Source organism: Pristiophorus japonicus, chromosome 2, assembly GCF_044704955.1.
Source record: "Pristiophorus japonicus isolate sPriJap1 chromosome 2, sPriJap1.hap1, whole genome shotgun sequence".
Lineage (NCBI taxonomy): Eukaryota > Metazoa > Chordata > Chondrichthyes > Pristiophoridae > Pristiophorus > Pristiophorus japonicus.
Genome location: NC_091978.1, coordinates 1,623,658 through 1,650,198, shown reverse-complemented (window position 1 = coordinate 1,650,198; position 26,541 = coordinate 1,623,658). Strand labels below are relative to the sequence as shown.

The 26,541-nt window shown below is 47.1% G+C and overlaps 1 protein-coding gene across 1 annotated transcript in view; it reads right to left on the bottom strand.

Moving 5' to 3' along the window:
- LOC139235179 (zinc metalloproteinase-disintegrin-like batroxstatin-2) overlaps positions 1–26,541 on the bottom strand; it is a 546,822-nt gene that overhangs the window by 9,456 nt on the left and 510,825 nt on the right. The window contains exons 23-24 of the mRNA XM_070866402.1: positions 24,674–24,830; positions 9,297–9,469 (exon numbers count right to left, since the gene is read on the bottom strand). Of these exons, the coding sequence (XP_070722503.1) occupies positions 9,397–9,469; positions 24,674–24,830 (230 nt within the window). The 3' untranslated portion in view covers positions 9,297–9,396. The remainder of the gene's footprint in view (positions 1–9,296; positions 9,470–24,673; positions 24,831–26,541) is intronic.

Below are 26,541 nucleotides of genomic sequence, written 5' to 3'. Positions count from 1 at the left end.
TCCCCTTTGCAATAAAGGCCAAGGTTCCATAGGCCTTCCTGATCACTTGCTGTACCTGCATACTATCCTTTTGTGTTTCATGCACAAGTACCCCCAGGTCCCGCTGTACTGCAGCACTTTGCAATCTTTCTCCATTTAAATAATAACTTGCTCTTTGATTTTTTCTGCCAAAGTGCATGACCTCACACTTTCCAACATTATACACCTTCTGCCAAATCTTTGCCCACTCACTTAGCCTGTCTATGTCCTTTTGCAGATTTTTTGTGTCCTCCTCACACATTGCTTTTCCTCCCATCTTTGTATCTTCAGCAAACTTGGCTACGTTACACTCGGTCCCTTCTTCCAAGTCATTAATATAGATTGTAAATAGTTGGGGTCCCAGCACTGATCCCTGCGGCACCCCACTAGTTACTGATTGCCAACCCGAGAATGAACCATTTATCCCGACTCATTGTTTTTTGTTAGTTAGCCAATCCTCTGTCCATGCTAATATATTACCCCAACTCTTGTACAGTAACCTTTTATGTGGCACCTTGTCAAATGCCTTCTGGAAGTCCAAATACACCACATCCACTGGTTCCCCTTTAGCCACCCTGCTCGTTACAGCCTCAAAGAATTCCAGCAAATTTGTCAAACATGACTTCCCTTTCATAAATCCATGCTGACTCTGCCTGACTGAATTATGTTTTGCCAAATGTCCTGCTACTGCTTCTTTAATAATGGACGACAACATTTTCCCAACCACAGATGTTAGGCTAACTGGTCTATAGATCATTGATGTATATCACAAAAAGCAAGGGACCCAGGACTGAGCCCTGCGGAACCCCACTGGAAACAGCGTTCCAGTCACAAAAACTCCCATCAACCATTACCCTTTGCTTCCTGCCTCTGAGCCAATTTTGGATCCAACTTGCCACTTTGACACGTGCTTTTACTTTTTTGACCAGTCTGCCATGAGGGACCTCATCAAAAGCCTTGCTAAAATCCATATAGACTACATCATACGCACTGCCCTCATCGACCCTCCTTGTTACCTCCTCAAAAAATGCATCAAGTTAGTCAGACACGACCTTTCCTTAACAAATCCATGCTGACTGTCCTTGATTAATCCATGTCTTTCTAAATGAAGGTTTATCCTGTCCCACAGAATTTTTTCCAATAATTATTCTGTAGTGTATGGAGAAAGAGTCAGACTGAACACTGTGAGCTCAAAGTAAAGTGTGACCTTAGTCTATCGTTGCAGGTCTCCAGAGTGCCTCTCCAACCTGTGCTCCCAAGGGATTATGGGATCCCTTGGGACTCCGAGGAATGGGTCCTCTGGTGGCTGTACAGAGTAAATACAAGTCCACATATATAACAACACCCCCCCCCAAAGTCAATAGTGTAACTATTTACAATGTGAGTCGATCTGGGGCCCTTCTTGCCCTGGTTGATCATCTCAGTGTAAAAGCTGGTGTTGTGGAATCATTTGTTGGGCCCTTGCTGGGCTGCTGTGCAGCTGGCCCTGCTGGGCTGCTGTGGATGATGGGTTCTGCTTCGTGGTCAACCGTGGTGCCGGTTGCCACTGGTGTGTATATTGGGGGATCAAAAAAGTTAGGGTCCAAGGTGGGTTGCTCAGGGTAGTCTGTGAATCTGAGTTTGATTTGGTCCAAGTGTTTCCGGTGAATGAGTCCATTTGAAAGTTTGACCCGAAACACCCTGCTCCCCTCTTTGGCCACAACAGTGTCGGGAAGTCACTTGGGACCTTGTCCATAATTTAATACAAATACAGGATCATTGACTTCAATCTCGCGTGACACATTTGCGCTATCATGATATGCACTTTGTTGAAGCCGCCTGCTCTCTACCTGTACATGTAGATCAGGGTGAACTAATGAGAGCCTTATCTTAAGTGCTCTTTTCATGAGCAGTCCAGCAGGTGGGATCCCAGTGAGTGAGTGTGGTCTCGTGTGGTAGCTAAGCAGGACTTGGGATAGGCGAGTCTGCAGTGAGCCTTCAGTTACCCTCTTCAAGCCTTGCTTGATGGTTTGCACTGCTCTCTCTGCCTGACCATTGGACGCTGGTTTAAACGGGGCAGATGTGACATGTTTGATCCCGTTACGGGTCATGAATTCTTTGAAATTAGCACTGGTAAAACATGGCCTGTTGTCGCTCACCAGGATATCGGGTAAGCCGTGAGTGGCAAATATGGCCCGCAGGCTTTCAGTGGTGGCAGCAGACGTGCTAGCTGACATTATCTCACATTCAATCCACTTGGCGTACGCGTCTACAATCACAAGGAACATTTCACCCAATAACGGGCCTGCATAGTCGACGTGTACCCTAGACCACGGTTGGAGGGCCAAGATCATAAACTTAGCGGCGCTTCCCTGGGTACATTGCTTAACTGCGAGCATGTATTACATCTGTGAACGCAGGACTCCAAGTCCGCATCAATACCGGGCCACCACACATGGGATCTGGCTATCGTTTTCATCATTACGATGCCTGGGTGGGTACTGTGGAGGTCATTGATGAAGATGTCTCTGCTCTTCTTGGGGACCACTACTCGATTGCCCCACAGAAAGCAGTCTGCCTGTACAGACATTTCATCTTTGCGCCGCTGGAATGGCTTTTTCTCTTCCTGCATTTCCACTGGGACACTGGACCAGCTCCCGTGAAGCACACAGCTTTTGACTCGAGATAATAAGGGGTCCTGGCTTGTGCAGGTTTTGATCTGCCGGGCAGTGACGGGTGATTGCTCACTCTCAAATGCTTCCATAACCATGGCTAGATCTGCGGACTGCGCCATTTCCACCCCCATGGTGGGCAATGGCAGCCTACTGAGAGCATCGGCGCAGTTTTCTGTGCCTGGCCTGTGGCGGATGGCGTAGTTGTATGCTGACAACGTGAGCGCCCATCTCTGGATGCATTGGTATTTATCCCTTTACTCTCGGAAAACAGGTTGTAAGTGGCTTATGGTCAGTTTTCAATTTGAATTTTAGCCCAAACAGGTATTGATGCATTTTCTTTACCCCATAGACACACGCTAATGCTTCTTTTTCAATCACACTGTAGGCTCCCTCGGCCTTAGACAGACTCCTGGATGCATAAGCAACCGCTTGCAGTTTCCCGAAATCATTAGCTTGTTTCAATACACACCATCACATGCTAGTACCAAAGGCTTACATGGATCATACAACACAAGCAATTTGTTTGAGCATAACAATTTTCTCGCTTTTACAAAGGCATTTTCTTGGCTTTTGCCCCAAACCCATTCGCCCCCTTTTCATAGTAAGACATGCAGGGGTTCTAGCAGGGTGCTGAGACCCGGTAAGAAGTTACCAAAGTAGTTCAAGAGTCCCAGAAACGAGCGCAGCTCCGTCACGTTCTGTGGCCTTGGTGCATTCTCGATTGCCTCCGTCTTCGCGTTGGTGGGCCTGATGCCGTCCGCCGCAATCCTCCTTCCCAGGAACTCCACTTCAGGCCAGGAAAACGCACTTGGAGTGTTTTAACCTGAGCCCCACACAGTTGAATCGACTAAACCTTCTCCAGGTTCTGCAGATGCTCGACTGTGTTCCGACCTGTGACCAAGATGTCATCCTGGAAGACCACGGTGTGTGGGACCGACTTCCGTAAACTTTCCATGTTTCTCTGGAATATCGCCGCCGCTGATCGGATTCCAAATGGGCATCTGTATAAACAAAAAGACCTTTGTGCGTGTTGATGCAGGTGAGAGCCTTCGATGATTCCTCCAGTTCCTGTGTCATGTAGGCTGAAGTCAGATCCAGCTTTGTGAACATCTTTCCTCCTGCCAGCGATGCAAAGAGGTCGTCGGCTTTTGGTAGTGGGTATTGATCCTGCAGGGAGAAACGATTGATAGTTACTTTGTAATCGCCACAGATTCTGACGGTGCCGTCTCCCTTGAGGATTGGGACAATAGGACTGGACCACTCGCTGAACTCGATCGGTGAAATGATGCCCTCTCGTTGCAGCCTGTCTAGCTCGATCTCTACCCTTTCTCTCATCATGTACGGTACTGCTCTCGCCTTGTGATGGATGGGTCGTGCCCCCGAAATTAGGTGGATCTGCACTTTTGCTCCTTGTAATTTCCCGATGCCTGGTTCGAACAGCGAAGGAAATTTGTTTAAGACCTGGGCACACGAAGTGTAGTCAGCAAGCGATAGCGCTCGGACGTTGTCCCAGTTCCAGCGTATCTTTCCCAGCCAGCTCCTGCCGAGCAGCGTGGGACCATCGCCCGGTACCACCCAGAGTGGTAGCTTGTGCACCGCTCCATCGTAGGAGACCTTTACAGTAGCACTGCCTATTACAGGAATCAGTTCTTTAGTGTAAGTTCTTAGTCTCGTGCGAACTGGAGTTGAGACTGGCCTTGATGCACCACAACCTTTCTAAAGTCTTTTTGCCCATGATGGACTGGCTCGCACCTGTGTCCAGCTCCATTGACACCGGGAGTCCATTTAGTTCAATATTCAGCATTATCAGGGGACAATTTGTGGTGAATGTGTGCACCCCATGTGCCTCTGCCTCCTCTATCTGAGGCTCTGGTTTGTAGTGATCCTCCGTGGATCTGTCCTCCTCTGCAATGTGGTGGTTTGCAGGTTTAACAGCTTGCCTGCACACTCGTTGGTGTCCCATTGTTCCACAGCACTTGCAAACGTATCCTTTGAATCGGCATGATTGGAAACGATAATCACCCCCGCAGCGCCAACAAGGTGTTAATGGCCTTGCATTCATCACCCTTGATGGTGGATTCAGACAACTGCAGACGTGTAGCTGCAGGTATGTGTGACCTGCCATGTACGTTACGATTCGAAAACAACATCACTTTGTTCACAATACTTGTAGCAGCACTTGTGTGCTGAGAGATTTGCTTCGTATTGTCACTGGTGGCAATGAATGCCTGGGCTATTGCTATGGCCTTACTCAAGGTTGGGGTCTCTACAGTCAAAAGCTTGTGAAGTATGGTTTTGTGGCCAATGCCAAGTACGAAAAAATCCCTGAGCATGTGCTCCAAATGTCCTTCAAATTCGCAATGTCCTGCAAGGCGTCTCAGCTCGGCGACATAACTCGCCACTTCCTGGCCTTCCGACCGCTTGTAGGTGTAGAACCGGTACCTCGCCATCAGAACGCTTTCCTTCAGGTTCAAATGCTCTCGGACCAGTGTGCATAAATCGTCGTACGAGTTCTCCGTGGGTTTCGCTGGAGTGAGCAGATTCTTCATGAGGCCATACGTTGGTGCCCCACAGACGGTGAGGAGGATCGCCCTTCGTTTGGCAGCGTTCTCTTCCCCATCTAGCTCGTTGGCCATGAAGTATTGGTCGAGTCGCTCCACCAAAGTTTCCCAATCATCTCCCTCCGAAAATTTCTCCAGGATGCCCACTGTTCTCTGCATCTTTGGGTTCGCTATCTGTATCTCGTCGCCAGTTATAGTGTATGGAGAAAGAGTCAGACTGAACACTGTGAGTTCAAAGTAAAGTGTGACCGTAGTCTTTTATTGCAGGTCTCCAGAGTGCCTCTCCAACCTGTGAAGCCTCCTTAAATACCTGTGCTCCCAAGGGATTATGGGATCCCTTGGGACTCCGGGGAATGGGCCCTCTGGTGGCTGTACAGAGTAAATACAAGTCCACATTGAGGTTAGGCTGACTGGCCTGTAATTACTCGGTCTATCCCTTTCTCCATTTTTAAACAAAGGTACAACATTAGCAGTCCTCCAGTCCTCTAGCACCACACCTGTGTCCAGAGAGGACTGGAAAATGATGGTCAGAGTCTCTGCTATTTCCTCTTACAGCCTGGGATACATTTCATCCGGGCTTGCGGATTTATCCACTTTCAGAGATGCTGAACCCCTTAATACTTCCTCTCTCACTATGTTTAATTCATATACTATTTCACCTTTCTCCTCCCTCCCTCATTGTAAAGTCTGCATCACCGCTCTCTTTTGTGAAAACAGATGCAAAGTATTCATTAAGAATCATACCCATGTCTTCTGCCTCCATACACAGATTACCTTTATGGTCCCTAATAGGCCCTACTCTTTCTTTAGTTGTCCTTTTGCTCTTAATGTATTTATAAAACATCTTTGGGTTTTCCTTGATTGAACTTGCCAATAGTTTTTCATGCCTTCTCTTTGCTTTCCAATTTCCTTTTTAATTGCACCCCTGCACTTTCTATACACCTCGGTATCTATCATAAGCCTCTCTTATTTTCTTTATCCTATCCTGTACCCCCTCGACATCCAGGGGGCTCTAGATTTGTAATTCTCAGCCTTTTTCTTTAAGGGAACACACTTGCTCTGTACCCTCAGGACATCCTCCTTGATTCCCTCCCACTGCTCAAGTAGCTGTTTCCAGTCCACTTTGGCTAAATCACATTTCAAGTTAGTAAAGTTGGCTTTTCCCCAATTGAGAACTTTTATTCCTGGTCCTTTTCCATAACTACTCTAAATCTAACTGAATTATTATCAATCAAACCTATTATTGGTATATAAAAGCCACAATTTTGATTGATTCTGGGCAGTTAGAATTTGGCGGCTCTCTTGGACAATTGAAAATCTCAGAAGAACAGCCAGGAGACAGTTGGATAACAACTGAGAATATTAATATTAATATTCCTGAAAAACAGAACAACACTTTGGCTGGGTATTTAAAAGTCAATTATAAAAGATGAGATCAGTTTATAAAGTTGTGATCTTTTATTAGTTTATCTATTCAAGGAAATAGGTAAAATATGTTCTGCTGTAAAATTGATAATTATATATCACTGTTTGATTATTCACTTTATTATTTGTTTAATAGATTAACTTCATTCTTTAAACTTTAAGCATGGTCTCTACTGCTTTGAAGATTAGAAGTGAGATCTTATGGAGACATAAACAATCCAGTTCATTTGTGAGTGAATATTAACAACAGCTGACTGAAATCTCAAGGCAAGGATAGACCTGAAAAGTTTGGGGAATTGGGACTCAGTATGAGCATGATCTAAAATACAAGAGCTGGAACACTCTAGAGTAAGGTGAGAAGAGATGAAAAACATAGCTGGTTTAGCATTTTGAAGAGAGTAGGAAAATTTGTAATGAATCAAAGTACACTGTTAGTAATGATCAGCTGCTGAATGTTAGATCCAGTTGTCTGGTGCTTTGTGGCTGAGCCAATGTCTGTTATTCTGCCCATCATTGAACAGGAAGTCATGTGATGGCATGTGCATATTCTGGAGCTGTGGAGATGTTACAAGGAATTTTGTATCTGAAACTTTGACAACCCCACAATGTTTATAGTTAGAATTGAACTGGAAAGCTAACATCCAGTAGAGTTAGTCATGTTGGGTGGTTTTCAAAGAACCACCCTGAACCGGAAAGCTGTTTGGATTGGGGTATATTGATTTGGGAAAAAGTGTATGGCCATCACTGAAAGACTTGTGCTTGGTATGAAGAACCTTGGATCATTTCTGAAAAGCAGAGGAGTGGAGACCAGAATATGGGGCCCAATTTTCCCCAACCCCTTTTTTCGGCGCTCTTACCTTAAATGTGCTGACTTTGCGCGCTGGAAATGGCGCCGAAAAAAATGGCCCCATCCTGCCGGCTCTGCCGAGTCTCTGGTGTCCCAGCGTGGCGTAGGTAGCGAAGTGGGGGGCGGAGCAACAGCCCAGCGCAGAAAACACTGCCAGCAGCAGCACGCATGCGCAGTGAAGTCTGTGTGCATGCTCCTCGCCCTCCCAGCATGGTCTACGGGCTGTGAGCAGGACCCGATGCTCACAGCCCCTAGCCCCGGCCAAAGGGACGCCCTGATGTTTGCCGCACCCAACCCTGGCCAAGTGGCCTCCCGCACCGGCCGGCTGACTTCCCGGGCCAAGGTAGGACATCAGTTTTATTTTTTATTTATTGATGGTTGTGCTTTGTTTAGTGAGGAGAGTTTTGATTGGGGGGGGGGGGGGCGCGAGGGGAGGAGGAGAGGTTTGGGTGGGGGAGGGGGGGGAGAAAGAGTGTTTTGATGGGGGGGGGAACTTTTAAAAAAAAACTTGATTCTGGCATAAAGGTAGGACTTCTATTTTTTATTTGTTATTGATTGATTGCTTATTACTTTTTGTGCTTTGTTTAGTGCTTTGTAAGTCTTGGTGCTTTAAATGTACTAACCTGCGCCGAATTCCTAACTGCCCGCAATGTTTTTCAGAGCTGGCCACATATGCTGACCTAAGTTGATTTGGAGTAAGTTTTAGCTGGCCAAAGTGGCATAAATGGTCAAAACTGGCGTAAGTGTCTGGGTACGCCCCCTTTTGAAAAAAACTGAACTAAAAAAAATCGTACCTAACTGGAGCAAATTTTGGGGGGAAAATGGCATTTTTTAAACTTACGCCAGAAAAAACAACTTACTCCAAAAAAATTGATGCAAGTCATGGCCAAAATTGGGCCCATGGTCTCCAAATACTGGGCTGACATCCAGCAAGGGACTTGCTTCTGGACAGAGTGACCACTGGCTCTGGGGTGGTGTTCCTGCCTCGAAGTCAAAGGGTTTGGTTTGGACCTCACTCCAGACAGCTGGCTCTAAATAGTAGGTTGGTATTTTCGGCCGATGGTGTGGATGGTTTTCCACCATTGTAAAGGATACGCGGGGCTCTTTATCAGGCAAGTAATGTCCCCTCTATAACCACAGTCAGTTAGCTACATGATTCCTTCAGTGAAGCGTTTCTGTGCTATCCATCCGTCCGCCTGTTGTGTTCTGCCCTGGAGCAGGTCCCAACTCATTTCTTGAGCCATTTACCAGGGAAAAGTAGCCGAGGTGCTTTCCCTTTGTCTTCCTCACAGCTTTTACATTCTCCTAGGTGGGCTAGTTTGTAGGGTGTCCTTTGTGAGTTTTCCCCTCAAACTACCAGGCAAATAATTTTATTGATAACAATTAGTTTATGTTCTAACCTCTGTGCTCTCTTGTTACTGTCTCGCCAAGCAGTGGAAACAATCCCACTATTTATCCACAATCACTCTTTACAATCTGGAAAGATTACCCCCCTAAAGTCACATCACCCCTTAAGTTTTTCAGAAAAAAAGCCTCAACATCTGAAGACTCCCTCACCTCTAGTAACATCCCCATGATTCTTCACTACATCTTTTTCATTATTTTTATATTCTTAATATAATGGATGCCAAAATGTAGCATAAATAAAGCGGACTCCTTGATGGCGTGGCACCTCACTGGTTGCCTGAGAGTTCAACAGATTAGTCATCTCATTTAAAAAGACAGCTCCCTGTGGGGACTCCCAAATGTGGCAGTGTGACTGTACCCTTAAATTTGAAGAGTAAGACGTACCCTGCGGATATGGTCTCCAAAACCTAGGCTTCACTGACTGGTGAACATGGTCAAGCGTCTTCCCACTGGACTCACATCACTGGTCCTGGAGCCTTAAATCCTACGTACTCGACTGGCTAGATTGGACATCGGAGCCCTTTGTGGATAGGGAGATATACATGGAGCTGTGGGAACTAAAAGGTGGGAAGCAAAATCAATTTTAAATGAGTCAAAAAGGTTATCAAAAAGGAAAACAGACAAAACAGTAAATGAGATGGAAAGCTCCATTATAAGTGGCTGCAAGAATGTTGTGATGGATGAAGAAATTTTACATTCATGGGGTTGTGCAAAGTGGGACATTACTTGGCTGCAGAAAGGTCAACAACACAAGTATGTAACTAGAAAAAGGCCATTTGGCCTATTCCTTTAAAAGGACCATCAAATCCATTCACTCCAATTGGCCATCAGCCCCTTTCTCTGATAAACTCCCAGGACCATCAGCCCATTCCCTCAGTTCACCATCAGGCTCATTCCTTCATTGGACATAGAAACATAGAAAATAGGTGCAGGAGTAGGCCATTCGCCCTTCGAGCCTGCACCCTTGAATCCATTAGCTTTGATGGGCCATCAGACCCCATTCCCTCCAAGGGACCTTGTAAAATTTGCACTTAACTTTGAGTTTTTAAAAATTCATTTACAGGATGTGGGCGTCGCTGGCAAGGCCAGCATTTATTGCCCATCCCTAATTGCCTTTGAAAAGGTGGTGGTGAGCCGGCTTTTTGAACCGCTGCAGTCCGTGTGGTGAAGGTGCTCCCACAGTGCTGTTAGGGAGGGAGTTCCAAGATTGTGACCCAGCGACGATGAAGGAACAGCAATTTATTTCCCACTCAGGATGGCGTAATGAATTGGAGGGGAACTTGGAGGTGATGGTATTCCCGTGTTTAAAGTGGTGGATGGGATGCCAATCAAGCAGGCTGCTTGGTACTGGATGGTGTCAAGCTGCTTGAGAGTTGTTGGAGCTGCATTCATCCATAGAAGTGGAGAGTATTTCATCACACTCCTGACTTGTGCCTTGTACATGGTGGAAAGGCTTTGGGGAGTCAGGAGGTGAGTCACTCTCCATAAAATAACCAGCCTCTGACCCGCTCTTGTTGCCACAGTATTTATGTGGCTGGTCCAGTTAAGTTTCTGGTCAATGGTGACCCCCAGGATGTTGATGGTGGGGTATTTGGCAATGGTAATGCCGTTGAATGTCAAGGGGAGGTGGTTAGACTCTCGCTTGTTGGAGAGTCATTGCCTGGCACTTGTGTGGCACAAATGTTTTTTTGCTACTTATCAACCCAAGCCTGAATGTTGTCCAGGTCTTGCTGTATGCGGAGCACGGACTGCTCCATTATCTGAGGAGTTGTGAATGGAACTGAACACTGTGCAATCATCAGCGAACATCCCCACTTCTGACCTTATGATGGAGGGAAGGTCATTGATGAAGCGGCTGAAGATGGTTGGGTCTAGGACACTGCCCTGAGGAACTCCTGCAGCGATGTCCTGGGGCTGAGATGATTGACCTCCAACCACCACAACCATCTTCCTTTGTGCTGGGTATGACTCCAGCCACTGGAGAGTTTTCCCCATGATTCCCATTGACTTCAGTTTTCGAGGGCTCCTTGATGCCACACTCGGTCAAATGCTGCCTTAATATCTTGTCCTGCTTTCTGTGGACAGGAATTTTTCCACGTTGCCGGATAGATGCCAGTGTTGTAGCTGTACTGGAACAGCTTGGCTAGAGGTGTGGCTAGTTCTGCGATATTGACTTTGCTTATCCTGTACGCTGAGTCATTTCTTGATATCACGTGGAGTGAATTGAATTGGCTGAAGACTGGCTTCTGTGATGGTGGGGACCTCGGTAGGAGGCCGATATGGATCATCCACTCGGCACTTCTGGCTGAAGATGGTTATAAACGCTTCAGCCTTGTCTTTTGCACTCACGTGCTTCGCCATTATTGAGGATAGGGATATTCATGGAGCCTCCTCCTCCCGTTAGTTGTTTAATGGTCCACCACCATTCACAACTGCAAGTGGCAGGACTGCAGAGCATTGATCTGATCCGTTGGTTGTAGGATCGGTTAGCTCCGTCTATAACATGCTGCTTACGCTGTTTAGCATGCATGTAGTCCTGTGCTGTAGCTTCACACTTTGGCACCTCATTTTAGGTACTCCTAGTGCTGCTCCTGGCAAGTTCTTCAACACTCCTCGTTGAGCCAGGGTTGGTCGCCTGGTTTGATAGTAATGGTAGTGTGAGGAATATGCCGGGCCATGATTGTGGTGGGATACAATTCTACTGCTGCTGATGGCCCACAGTGCCTCATGGATGCCCAATGTTGAGCTGCTAGAACTGTTCTGAATCTATCCCATGGTGGTAGTGTCACACAACACGATGGAGCGTGTCCTCAGTATGAAGACGGGAGTTAGTCTCCACAAGGACTGTGCAGTGGTCACTGCTATCAATACTGTCTTGGACAGATACATCTGTGACAGGTAGATTGGTGAGGATGAGGTGAAGTAGGTTTTCCCTGGTGTTTGTTCTCTCATCACCTGCCGCAGGCCCAGTCTGGCAGCTATGTCCTTCAGAACTCAGCCAGCTTGGTCAGTAGTGGTGCTACCGAGCCACTCTTGGTGCTGGACATTGAAGCCCCCCACCCAGAGTACATTCTGTGTCACTGCTACCCTGAGTGCTTCTTCCAACATGGAGGAGTACTGATTTATCAGCTGAGGGAGGGTGGTAGGGGGTAATCAGCAGGAGGTTTCCTTGCCCATGTTTGAACTGAGACTTCATGGGGTCCAGAGTCAATGCTGAGGACTCCCAGGGCCACTCCCCCCAACTATATCCCACCATGCCACGGCCTCTGCTGATGGGACAGGACATATCTAGGAATGGTGACCGTGGAGTCTGGGATATTGGCTGAAAGATATCAATCTGTGAGTATGACTATGTCAGGCTGTTGCTTGACGAGTCTGTGGAATAGCTCTCCCAATTTTGGCATAACTCCCCAGATGTTAGTGAGGAGGACTTTGCAGGGTTCACTGGGCTGGGTCTGCCTTTAACGTGTCCAAATCCGATGCCGAGTGGCCCGTCTGGTTTTATTCTTAGTGTAGCGGGTTGGTACAACTGAGTTGCTTGCTAGGCCATTTCAGAAGGCAGTTAAAAGTTGGTGTAAGTCTGGAGTTACATACAGACTAGGTAAGGGTGGCAGATTTCCTTCCCTAAAGGATATTAGTGAACCAGATGGGTTTTTACGACAATCTGGTAGTTGCATGGTCACCATTAGTGATACTGGCTTTTTATTCCAGATTGATTTATTTAACTGAATTTAAATTCTCTAGCTGCCGTGGTGGGATTGAACTTGTGTCGCCGTATCAAACCAAATTTTAATTTGATTTTATGTTTTAAAGTTTAATTTGTTTTAATTGCTGGGTTTTAGTGTCCTCCTCCCCTTTTATAGGGGGCACTTATAAATTACATGATTTTAATGCCCAAATAAAATCACAAAAAAAACCACAAAAAAAAACAAAAAAAAAAGAGGGCAGTTAAAAGTGTCTGGAGTGTCCCCCAGATCGGGGGGCACTCGATCTAATGTTTATTTTGTCTCCCCCAAAAGGAGTTGTGTCGCCGTATCATTAGTCCAGTAGCATAACCACTATGTTACTGGAGCAACACAATTGAACAACAATAACAATAACTTGCCTTGAATGTAGAGAAATGTCCCACGGTGTGAGAAAAACAGCTGTCAAGCCCAAAAAAGAGAAATTAAGAAAGGTGACCAAAAGTTTGGTCAGAAAGGTGAGTTTTAAGGGGAAATCATAAAGGAAGGGAACGGTGAAGAGGTAAAGAGGTTTAAGGAGGGAAGTCTAGAGTGGAACTTAGGGAGCTGGAAGCACAGTTACCAATGTAGGACTTCGGGGAGAGGCACAAGAGGCCGGAGTCTGAGTGTTCAGCAGAGTTTTAGAGCTGGAAGAGGTTACAGAGTTTGGTGAGGCCATGGAAGGACAAGGATAAAAATGTAAAATTTGAGGCTATGAGGGGCACGTGTAGGATGACTGGGGTGATGGTGAACAGAGTTTGAGGTGGGACAGGATATGAGCCTGATGGGTTGGAGTTTGAGGCTGGCCAGAAGTGGTCTGCAGTAATTGGGTCTAGGGAAATACAGGGAAAAGAACTCATTCCCTCAAACTGTGGAAATTAATGTCACCGTGTTCTGCACAAGGATTCAGACTCTTAACACTCCATAAATGACTCAATTATCATCTAAACTTATTCCTATGACCATCAATACCATTTCTCACCTAATCATCGCCTTTAAAGAAGTACACTGATTTAGCAAAGGAGTTTGCTCAGATCAAATGAGGGGCAGTGAGGCGCACAGTGAGGGAGAATGCAAGAGATCAATAAGGCCTACATTCCTGGTGCTTGGCAACTGAGAGCTTCCTGAGTGCAAAGGGGCAGAGATCAGGACTGTCTGGTTTCCGCCCCGTTAATGCTGCCATGGTATTTCTGGGGGCTGCAGAGCTGGGACTGCGCCTTAAGTAAATACAGGCCAGATGGAGCCAATGAATTGGTATATTTAGCCCCTCCAGAAGTCTGACATCTGACTGCCGATCTACATGCCACGAGAGGCCTGTAGCTACTCCTGATTTTCCTGCCCCTCACCGCTGGGGTTAGGCCCTGCGACAGGATAGTGGTGTGCCTTGGCTGCCCCTGGGCCTTTCAAATGGCCCAGAACAGAAGTTCCGGGTGACCCTGGGACAGGACAGGAGCAGTGTGCTTCAGGTATGATGCACCTGTTTAGTACCTAGGCAAATTTGACTATGTAGGTTAGCACATCGATGGTAGATGATGTTCAATGCAGAGAAATGTGAAGTCGCATGTTTTGGAAAAGGTAAAGTGAGAAAGGAGGTGTACTGTAATGGTATGAGAACTAGGGGCTGGATACACTAAAGGTGGGAGTATAGGTGAAAAGGCCATAAAAAGACAAATGGGACTCTGGGTTTTGTACAAAGGGACAATGAAGTGATGTACACATTGGTTGGGCCAGAGCTGAGTGCATTGTTGCTGTTTTGGGCACCCTATTGTGGATAGAATATCAGAGCCATGGAAAGGGGACAGTTAGGATTCATTAGAATCAGAGATTATCGTTATGAAGAAAGGATGAAAAGTCGGGGCTTTTCAGAGGGGGGATTTATTGGGCTTTCAAAATAATGAAAATATTTCAGAGGGTAAAGAGTGAATCATTGATTCCACTGGTTGATAAATTAGTAACAAACGCTTTTAAAGGTAAGATCTCCCAGGAACTGGGATAAGATACCACATGGGAGATTTCCAGAGAAAGGTAAGGTCTCCATCTAACCTGCAATACAGACAGAGGACTATAAGAACACAAGCAATAGGAGCAGGAGTAGGCAATTTGGCCCCTCAAGCCTGCTCCGCCATTTAATAAGATCATGGAATCAGCTCCACTTCCCTGCCCGCTGCCCATAACCCTTTACTGCTTTAGCGCTCAAAAATCTGTCTATCTCTGCCTTAAATATATTCAATGACCCAGCCTCCACAGCTCTCTGGAGAAGAGAATTCCACAGATTTACAACCCTCAGAGAAGAAATTACTCCTCATCTCAGTTTTAAATGGTCGGCCCCTTATTCTGAGACTATGTCCCCTAGTTTTAGTTTTCCCTATGAGTGGAAATATCCTCTCTGCATCCACTTTGTCGAGCCCTCTCATAGAAAATAGGTGCAGGAGTCGGCCATTCGAGCCTGCACCACCATTCAATAAGATCATGGCTGATCATTCCCTCAGTATCCCTTTCCTGCTTTCTCTCCATACCCCTTGATCCCTTTAGCCGTAAGGGCCATATCTAACTCCCTCTTGAATATATCCAGTGAACTGGCAACAACAACTCTCTGCAGCAGGGAATTCCACAGGTTAACAACTCTCTGAGTGAAGAAGTTTCTCCTCATCTCAGTCTTAAATGGTTTAGCCCTTATCCTAACACTATGTCCCCTGGTTCTGGACTTCCCCAACATCGGGAACATTCTTCCTGCATCTAACCTGTCCAGTCCTGTCAGAATTTTATATGTTTCTATGAGATCCCCTCTCATCCTTCTAAACTCCAGCGTATAAAGCTCAGTTGATCCAGTCTCTCCTCATATGTCAGTCCTGCCATCCCGGGAATCAGTCTGGTGAACCTTCACTGCACTCCCTCAATAGCAAGAACATCCTTCCTCAGATTAGGGGACCATAACTGAACACAATATTCCAGGTGAGGCCTCACCAAGGCCCTGTACAACTGCAGTAAGACCTCCCTGCTCCTATACTCAAATCCCCGAGCTATGAAGGCCAATATACCATTTGCCTTCTTCACTGCCTGCTGTACCTGCATGCCAACTTTCAATGACTGATGTACCATGACACCCAGGTCTCGTTGCACCTCCCCTTTTCCTAATCTGCTGCCATTCAGGTAATATTCTGCCTTCGTGTTTTTGCCAGCAAAATGGATAACCTCACATTTATCCACATTATACTGCACACGCCTAACCTGTCCAAGTCACCCTGCAGCCTCTTAGCGTCCTCCTCACAGCTCACACCGCCAGCCAGCTTAGTGTCATCTGCAAACTTAGAGATATTACACTCAATTCCTTCATCTAAATCATTAATGTATATTGTAAATAGCTGGGGTCCCAGCACTGAGCCCTGTGGCACTCCACTAGTCATTGCCTGCCATTCTGAAAAGGAACCGTTTATCCCGACTCTCTGCTTCCTGTCGGCCAACCAGTTCTCTATCCACGTCAATACATTATCCCCAATACCATGTGCTTTAATTTTGCATACTTATCTCTTGTGTGGGACCTTGTCAAAAGCCATTTGAAAGTCCAAATACATCACATCCACTGGTTCTCCCCTGTCCACTCTACTAGTTACATTCTCAAAAAATTCCAAAAGATTTGTCAAGCATGATTTCCCTTTCATAAATCCATGCTGACTTGGACCGATCCTGTCACTGCTTTCCAAATGCGCTGCTATTGCATCTTTAACAAATGGAGTCAGAGGGTCTAGTAAGAAGGAGGAACTGAGGGAAATCGTTATTAGTCGGGAAATTGTGTTGGGGAAATTGATGGGATTGAAGGCCGATAAATCCCCAGGGTCTGATGGACTGTATCCCAGAGTACTTAAGGAGGTGGCCTTGGAAATAGCGGATGCATTTACAATAATTTTCCAACATTCAATAGGCTCTGGATCAGTTCCAATGGAGTGGAGGGTAGCCAATGTAACCCCACTTTTTAAAAAAGGAGGGAGAGAGAAAACGGGAATGATAGACCGGTCAGCCTGACATCGGTAGTGGGTAAAATGATGGAATTAATTATTAAGGATGTCATAGCAGCGCATTTGGAAAGAAGTGACATGATAGGTCCAAGTCAGCATGGATTTGTGAAAGGGAAATCATGTTTGACAAATCTTCTGGAATTTTTTGAGGATGTTTCCAGTAGAGTTGACAAGGGAGAACCAGTTGATGTGGTGTATTTGGACTTTCAGAAGGCTTTCGACAAGGTCCCACACAAAAGATTAATGTGCAAAGTTAAAGCACATGGGGTTGGGGGTAGTGTGCTGATGTGGATTGAGAACTGGTTGTCAGACAGGAAGCAAAGAGTAGGAGTAAATGGGTACTTTTCAGAATGGCAGGCAGTAACTAGTGGGGTACCGCAAGGTTCTGTGCTGGGGCCCCAGCTTTTTACATTGTACATTAATGATTTGGACGAGGGGATTAAATGTAGTATCTCCAAATTTGCTGATGACACTAAATTGGGTGGCAGTGTGAGTTGCGAGGAGGATGCTATGAGGTTGCAGAGTGACTTGGATAGGTTAGGTGAGTGGGCAAATGCATGGCAGATGAAGTATAATGTGGATAAATGTGAGGTTATCCACTTTGGTGGTAAAAACAGAGAGACAGACTATTATCTGAATGGTGACAGATTAGGAAAAGGGGAGGTACAACAAGACCTGGGTGTCATGGTACATCAGTCATTGAAGGTTGGCATGCAGGTACAGCAGGCGGTTAAGAAAGCAAATGGCATGTTGGCCTTCATAGCGAGGGGATTTGAGTACAGGGGCAGGGAGTTGTTACTACAGTTGTACAGGGCCTTGGTGAGGCCACACCTGGAGTATTGTGTACAGTTTTGGTCTCCTAACTTGAGGAAGGACATTCTTGCTATTGAGGGAGTGCAGCGAAGGTTCACCAGACTGATTCCCGGGATGGCGGGACTGACCTATCAAGAAAGACTGGATCAACTGGGCTTGTCTTCACTGGAGTTCAGAAGAATGAGAGGGGATCTCATAGAAATGTTTAAAATTCTGATGGGTTTAAGACAGGTTAGTTGCAGGAAGAATGTTCCCAATGTGGGGAAGTCCAGAACCAGGGGTCACAATCTAAGGATAAGGGGTAAGCCATTTAGGATCGAGATGAGGAGAAACTTCTTCACCCAGAGAGTGGTGAACCTGTGGAATTCTCTACCACAGAAAGTTGTTGAGGCCAATTCACTAAATATATTCAAAAAGGAGTTAGATGTAGTACTTACTACTAGGGGGATCAAGGGGTATGGCGAGAAAGCAGGAATGGGGTACTGAAGTTGAATGTTCAGCCATGAACTCATTGAATGGCGGTGCAGGCTTGAAGGGCCGAATGGCCTACTCCTGCACCTATTTTCTAGGTTTCTATGTTTCTATGTTAATAATTGATTCCAACATTTTCCCCACCACTGATGTCAGGCTAACCGCTCTATAATTACCCGATTTCTCTCTCCCTCTTTTCCTAAAAAGTGGTGTTAAATTAGCTACTCTCCAGTCCATAGGAACTGATCCAGAGTTGACAGACTATTTCGATAAGATCACCTCTCATTATCAGAAAATATAAAAGTCATAGTTACGGGCTGAGACAGGGATTAGGGTGGACAGTTCCAGTTGAAGAGCTGCCACAGATGCAGGAGCACAATGGCCTGTGACTACGATGAAAGACCTAGATCACGTCACATCGCAATCCTCTTTTCTCAAATTCCTTTTTTCAGCCTGTTGTGTATCTGTAAAGCATGCACTCCCATGTTCCGCCACCAGGGAGCTCATCCCCTGAAGTCCCAAGGGATCCCAGCATCCCTTGGGAGCACTGTATATAAGCCGGCCCCTAAGGCCTGGTTCTCACTCTGGAGTGTCTTATTAAAGACTGAGGTCATTATTACTTTAACCTCCCTGTGTGCAGCCTCATCTGTGTTAGGAACACAATAACTGGTGACGAGAATACGAATCCAACGCAAAGATGCAGCAAACTGTGGGCATCCTGGAGAAGTTCTCGGAGGGTGAGGACTGGGAAGTCTATGTCGAATGGCTAGACCAGTACTTTGTAGCCAACGAGCTGGACGGAGAAGGAAGCGCTGCAAAAAGGAGAGCGGTCCTCCTCACAGTCTGCGGGGCACCGACCTACAGCCTCATGAAGAATCTTCTGGCTCCGGTGAAACCCACAGATAAGTCGTATGAGGAGCTGTGTACACTGGTTCGGGAGCATCTTAACCAGAGGGAGAGCGTGCTGATGGCGAGGTATCGGTTCTACACGTGCCAACGATCTGAAGGTCAGGAAGTGGCGAGCTATGTCGCCGAGCTAAGGTGACTTGCAGGACAATGTGAGTTTGATGGCTACCTGGAGCAAATGCTCAGAGACTTTTTTGTACTGGGCATTGGCCATGAGACCATCCTACGAAAACTTTTGACTGTAGAGACACCGACCCTCAGTAAGGCCATTGCGATAGCACAGGCGTTTATGTCCAACAATGATAACACCAAACAAATCTCTCAGCACACAAGTGCTAGCAATGTTCATAAATTAACTGGAACTGTGTTTGCGAGCAGAAATGTGCAGGGCAGAAACCACGAGTCTGCAACTGCCAGCAGGCCTCAGGTGACCCAAGTGACTCAGAGTCCCCAACAAAGGATGAATGCAAGGCCATTCATACCTTGTTGGTGTTGTGGAGGCTTCCATTCAGCCTATTCATGCCGCTTCAAAGGGTATGTTTGCAAGAACTGTGGAACAATGGGGCACCTCCAACGAGCTTGCAAACGAGCTGCAAACTCTGCAAAACCTGTTAACCACCACATGGCAGAGGAACATCGGTCCATGGTGGATCAAAGCAATTTCGAGCCTCAGAGAGAGGAGGCAGATGCTGAAGTACACGGGGTGCACACATTTTTGACAAAATGTCCACCTATAATGCTAAACGTAAAATTGAATGGCTTACCCGTAGCCATGGAACTGGATGCTGGCGCTAGCCAATCCATCATGAGTAAAAAGATGTTTGAGAGACTGTGGTCACATGGGATTGGGGATAGTGTGCTGACATGGATTGAGAACTGGTTGGCAGACAGGAAGCAAAGAGTAGGAGTAAATGGGTACTTTTCAGAATGGCAGGCAGTGACTAGTGGGGTACCGCAAGGTTCTGTGCTGGGGCCCCAGCTGTTTACATTGTACATTAATGATTTAGACGAGGGGATTAAATGTAGTATCTCCAAATTTGCGGATGACACTACGTTGGGTGGCAGTGTAAGCTGCGAGGAGGACGCTATGAGGCTGCAGAGTGACTTGGATAGGTTAGGTGAGTGGGCAAATGCATGGCAGATGAAGTATAATGTGGATAAATGTGAGGTTATCCACTTTGATGGTAAAAACAGAGAGACAGACTATTATCTGAATGGTGACAGATTAGGAAAAGGGGAGGTGCAATGAGACCTGGGTGTCATGGTACATCAGCCATTGAAGGTTGGCATGCAGGTACAGCAGGCGGTTAAGAAAGCAAATGGCATGTTGGCCTTCATAGCGAGGGGATTTGAATACAGGGGCAGGGAGGTGTTGCTACAATTGTACAGGGCCTTGGTGAGGCCACACTTGGAGTATTGTGTACAGTTTTGGTCTCCTAACTTGAGGAAGGACATTCTTGCTATTGAGGGAGTGCAGCGAAGGTTCACCAGACTGATTCCCGGGATGGTGGGACTGACATATCAAAAAAGACTGGATCAACTGGGCTTGTCTTCACTGGAGTTCAGAAGAATGAGAGGGGATCTCATAGAAACGTTTAAAATTCTGACGGGTTTAGACAGGTTAGATGCAGGAAGAATGTTCCCAATGTTGGGGAAGTCCAGAACCAGAGGTCACAGTCTAAGGATAAGGGGTAAGCCATTTAGGACCGAGATGAGGAGAAACTTCTTCACCCAGAGAGTGGTGAACCTGTGGAATTCTCTACCACAGGAAGTTGTTGAGGCCAATTCACTAAATATATTCAAAAAGGAGTTAGATGTCGTCTTTACTACTAGGGGGATCAAACGGTATGGCGAGAAAGCAGGAATGGGGTACTGAAGTTGCATGTTCAGCCATCAACTCATTGAATGGTGGTGCAGGCTCGAAGGGCCGAATGGCCTACTCCTGCACCTATTTTGTATGTTTCTATGTGGTGCAACAAGGCATTCAGACCAGCCCTGAGCCCCACCCAGACGAAACTGAGAATGTACACCAAAGAGCTTATCGCTGACCTGGGCAGCACCATGGTCACCTACAAGGGAACGGTGCACGGAATGCCACTCTGGATTGTCCCGGGGGATGGCGCCACACTGCTTGGAAGGAGCTGGCTGGGCAAAATCCACTGGAACTGGGATGACATCCGACATGTCGATGAGACCTCACGTACCCAGTTTCTGAAGAAATTTTCTTCCCTTTTTGAGTCAGGCATTGGAAATTTTTCTGGGGCGAAGGTGCAGATCCACTTGGTCCCAGAGGCACTGCCCATTCACCACAAGGTGCGAGCGGTACCTCACATGATGAGGGATAGAGTGGAAATCGAGCTGGACAGGCTGCAACGGGAGGGCATCATCTCCCCAGTGGAATTCAGCGAGTGGGCCAGCCCAATTGTTCCAGTACTCAAAAGTGATGGCACGGTCAGGATTTGCCGTGATTAGAAAGTAACTATTAATCGTTTCTCGCTGCAGGACCAATACCTGCTACCTAAGGCTGACGACCTATTTGCAACGCTGGCTGGAGGCAAGACGTACACCAAGCTCAATATGACTTCGGCCTACATGACGCAGGAGCTGGAGGAGTCTTCGAAGGGCCTCACCTGCATCAACACGCACAAGGGGCAGTTCATCTACAACAGATGCCCGCCTGGAATTCTGTCAGCTGCAGTGATCGTCCAGAGAAACATGGAGAGCCTACTCAAGTCGGTACCACACACGGTGGTCTTTCATGATCACATATTGGTCACGGGTCGGGACACCGCCGAGCACCTACAAAACCTGGAGGAGGTCCTCCAGCGACTGGATTGCGTGGGGCAGCGGCTGAAGAGGTTGAAATGCGTCTTCATGGCAACAGAAGTGGAGTTTTTGGGGAGAAAGATCGTGGCGGACGGCATTCGGCCCACAGACGCCAAGACAGAGGCTATCAGGAATGCGCACAGGCGACAGAACGTCACGAGCTGCGGTCGTTCGTGCGACTCAACTATTTTGGTAACATCCTACCGGGGTTAAGCACCCTCTTAGAGCCCCTACATGTGTTATTGCGTAAAGGTGAGAACTGGGTATGGGGGAAAAAAAACAAGTAATTGCTTTTGAGAAAGCCAGAAACATTTTATGCTCCAACAAGCTGCTTGTATTGTATTTCAGAACCAGGGGTCACAGTCTAAGGATAAGGGGTAAGCCATTTAGGACCGAGATGAGGAGAAACTTCTTCACCCAGAGTGTGGTGAACCTGTGGAATTCTCTACCACAGAAAGTTGAGGCCAATTCACTAAATATATTCAAAAAGGAGTTAGATGTAATCCTTACTACTAGGGGGATCAAGGGGTATGGCGAGAAAGCAGGAATGGGGTACTGAAGTTGCATGTTCAGCCATGAACTCATTGAATAGCGGTGCAGGCTCGAAGGGCCGAATGGCCTACTCCTGCACCTATTTTCTATGTTTCTATAACCCGTGTAAAAGACTTGTGCGAGCATGTGACGCATTGACGTACGGAGTCGGGTGTGTATTACAATAAGCTAACGTTGCGGGGAAATTGCAACCTGTCGCCTATGCTTCCAGGAACTTGTCTAAGGCCGAGATGGCCTACAGCATGATTGAGAAAGAGGCATTAGCATGTGTTTTCGGGGTAAAGAAAATGCATCAGTACCTGTTTGGCCTCAAATTTGAGCTGGAAACCGATCACAAGCCCCTCAAATCCCCGTTCGTTGAAAACAAGGGGATAAATACGAATGCCTCAGCCCGCATACAAAGGTGGGCACTCACGCTATCAGCGTATAACTATATCATCCGCCACAGGCCTGGCACCGAGAACTGTGCGGATGCTATCAGTCGGCTACCATTGCCCACCACGGGGGTGGAAATGGCGCAGCCTGCAAACTTATTGCTGGTGGCGCAGACCGCAGACTTGTTAATGGTTATGGAAGCGCTTGAAAATGATAAATCACCTGTTACGGCCTGCCAGATTAGGACTTGGACCAGCCAAGATCCTCTGCTGTCCCTATTAAAAACACTGTGTACTGCATGGGAGCTAGGCCAGCATCCCCGTTGAAATGCAAGAGCTAATCAAGCCGTTCCAGCGGCGAAAGGACGAGCTGTCCATTCAGGCAGATTGCCTGTTGTGGGGTAACCGCGTAGTGCTACCAAAAAAGGCCAGGGAGACGTTCATCTCGGATCTCCACAGCACACACCCGGGTATAGTAATGATGAAAGCGATAGCCAGATCCCACGTGTGGTGGCCCAGTATCGACTCTGATTTAGAGTCCTGTGTACGGCAATGCAGCGTATGTGCTCAGTTGAGCAACGCGCCCAGAGAGGCATCACTAAGTTTGTGGTCCTGGCCCTCCAGACCATGGTCGAGGATCCATGTCGACTATGTGGGCCCGTTTCTCGGTAAAATGTTCCTGGTGGTGGTGGATGCTTTTTAAAAATGGATTGAATGTGAAATAATGTCAGGAAGCACCACCACCGCCACCATTGAAAGCCTGAGGGCCATGTTTGCCACCCACGGCCTGCCTGACATATTGGTCAGTGACAACGGGCCATGTTTCACCAGTGCCAAATTTAAAGAATTCATGACCCGCAATGGGATCAAACATGTCACCTCGGCCCTGTTTAAACCAGCCTCCAATGGGCAGGCAGAGCAGGCAGTACAAACCATCAAACAGAGTCTTAATCGAGTCACAGAAGGCTCACTCTAATCCCTCCTGTCCCGAGTACTGCTCAGCTACCGCACGAGACCCCACTTGCTCACAGGGGTGCCCCCGGCTGAGCTACTCATGAAAAGGACACTTAAAACCACTCTCGCTGGTTCACCCCAACCTGCATGATCAGGTAGAGAGCAGGCGGCAGCAACAAAACGTAAACGATGGTTACGCCACTGTGTCATGGGAAATTGATCTGAATGACCCTGTGTATGTGCTAAACTATGGACATGGTCCCAAGTGGATCGCGGGCACGGTGATAGCTAAAGAAGGGAATAGGGTGTTTGTAGTCAAACTAGACAATGGACAAATTTGCAGAAAGCACCTGGACCAAACGAGGCTGCGGTTCACAGACTGCCCTGAACAACCCACAGCAGACACCACCTTTTTCGAGCCCACAACACACACCCAAAGGATCAAGGACACCACCCCGGACCAGGAAATCGAACCCATCACGCCCAACAGCCCAGCAAGGCCAGGCTCACCCAGCAGCCCTGCAGGGCCAACAACACGCCAGCCCAGCGAGGGCACAGCCAACACACCCACCAGAACAGACATTTGTACCGAGGCGGTCCACCAGGGAAAGAAAGGCTCCCGACCGCCTCACCTTGTAAATAGTTTTCACTTTGACTTTGGGAGCGGAAGTGATGTTGTGTATCTGTAAAGCATGCACTCCCATGTTCCGCCACCAGGGAGCTCATTCCCTGAAGTCCCAAGGGATTCCAGCATCCCTTGGGAGCACTGTATATAAGCCGGCCCCTGAGGCCTGTTCCTCACTCTGGAGTGTCTTATTAAAGACTGAGGTCACTGTTACTTTAACCTCCCTGTGTGCAGCCTCATCTGTGTTAGGAACACAATATATATCTGTGTTAGGAACACAATACAGCCTATCAGTATAATTTGGAACTTTGAGTTGAGCTCTGGCTGCATATTATGGGATATTCAGGATATTGAGTCTCCGATGTTGGAAATTAGGAATCGACAAAAGCTTCGGCTTGGCTAGGATATGCAACAGGATCAGTTCTGTGGAAATGACCATCAAAAAGTTTAGTGTATTCCACAATGAAAATCTTGATATATCCCAATGAAAATAGTGGCGCTGTACCTCACAGTAGGATTATTCTCACTGAAATTGGATCGATATGATGTGTTGTCATCGGTGCTGTCATGCTCTTTCTTCAGATAGTATAATTGAATAAAAAATGCCACAAGAAGCACAATCAGAGTCAGCACGAGAAATATCATCAGCCAAATCGGTGTACCTGGGGAGAAAGGGAGAAGAGACAGGTCAAAGCTGTTAATTATCAGGTAACACGAGCGTAGTGTCTCTACCTGCAATTTCTGGGAGTTCTTAGCTGCAAATAACTCCCATTTTAATCATTACTACAAAGTAGGTCAGTGAATCTGTGCTGCCACTTCTCGAAAGCCTCAGTATCCTCCTATAGCCTGGAGTCCAATACTACACAGTCTCCAACTGAGGGCTTACTAAAGTTTTAATATCCTGTGAACCTGCATCATCATCATAGGCAGTCCCTCGCAATCGAGGAAGACTTGCTTCCACTCTTAAAATGAGTCCTGAGGTGGCTGAACAGTCCAATACAGGAACCACAGTCCCTGTCACAGGTGGGACAGACAGTGGTTGAGGGTAAGGGTGGGTGGGACTGGTTTGCCGCACGCTCCTTCCGCTGCCTGCGCTTGATTTCTGCATGCTCTCAGCGATGAGACTCAAGGTGCTCTGCGCCCTCCCGGATGCACTTCCTCCACTTAGGGCGGTCTTTGGCCAGGGACTCCCAGGTGTCAGTGGGGATGTCGCACTTTATCAGGGACGCTTTGAGGGTGTCCCTGTAACGTTTCCTCTGCCCACCTGGGGCTCGTTTGCTCGTAGAGCACTTGCTTTGGGAGTCTTGTGTCTGGCATGTGAACAATGCGGCCTGCCCAGCGGAGCTGATCAAGTGTGGTCAGTGCTTGAATGCTGGGGATGTTGGCCTGGTCGAGGATACTAACGTTGGTGCATCTGTCCTCCCAGGGGATTTATAGGATCGTGCGGAGACATCGTTGGTGGTATTTCTCCAGCGACTTGAGGTGTCTACCGTACATGGTCCTGCACTGCCAATCTCATTGCTCTTCCACAACACCAGCCCACTTCAGTATTCGGAACAAGGTGGACGAATTAACTGCGCAGACAGCAGTTAACGGGTACGATGCAATTGGCATCACGGAGACATGGCTCCAGGGTGACCAAGGCTGGGATATTCAACATTTAGGCAGGATAGGCAGAGAGGAAAAGGAGGTGGGGAGGCGTTGCAGGTTAAAGATGAAATTAATGCAATAGTAAGGAGGGACATTAGCCTGGATGATGTGGAATCGGTATGGGTGGAGCTGCGGAATACCAAAGGGCAGAAAACGCTAGTGGGAGTTGTGTACAGACCACCAAACAGTAGTAGAGAGGTTGGGGACAGCATCAAACAAGAAATAAGGGATGTGTGCAATAAAGGTACAGCAGTTATCATGGGCAACTTTAATCTACATTTAGATTGGGCTAACCAAACTGGTAGCAATGCGGTGGAGGAGGATTTCCTGGAATGTATTAGGAATGGTTTTCTAGACCAATATGTCGAGGAACCAACTAGAGAGCTGGCCATCCTAGACTGGGTGATGTGTAATGAGAAGGGACTAATTAGCAATCTTGTTGTGCAAGGCCCCTTGGGGAAGAGTGACCATAATATGGTAGAATTCTTTATTAAGATGGAGAGTGACACAGTTAATTTGGAAAATAGGGTCCTGAACTTAAGGAAAGGTAACTTCGATGGTATGAGGCATGAATTGGCTAGAATAGACTGGCAAAGGATACTTAAAGGGTTGACAGTGGATAGGCAATGGCAAATATTTAAAGATCACATGGATGAACTTCAGCAATTGCACATCCCTGTCTGGAGTAAAAAATAAAACGGGAAAGGTGGCTCAACCATGGCT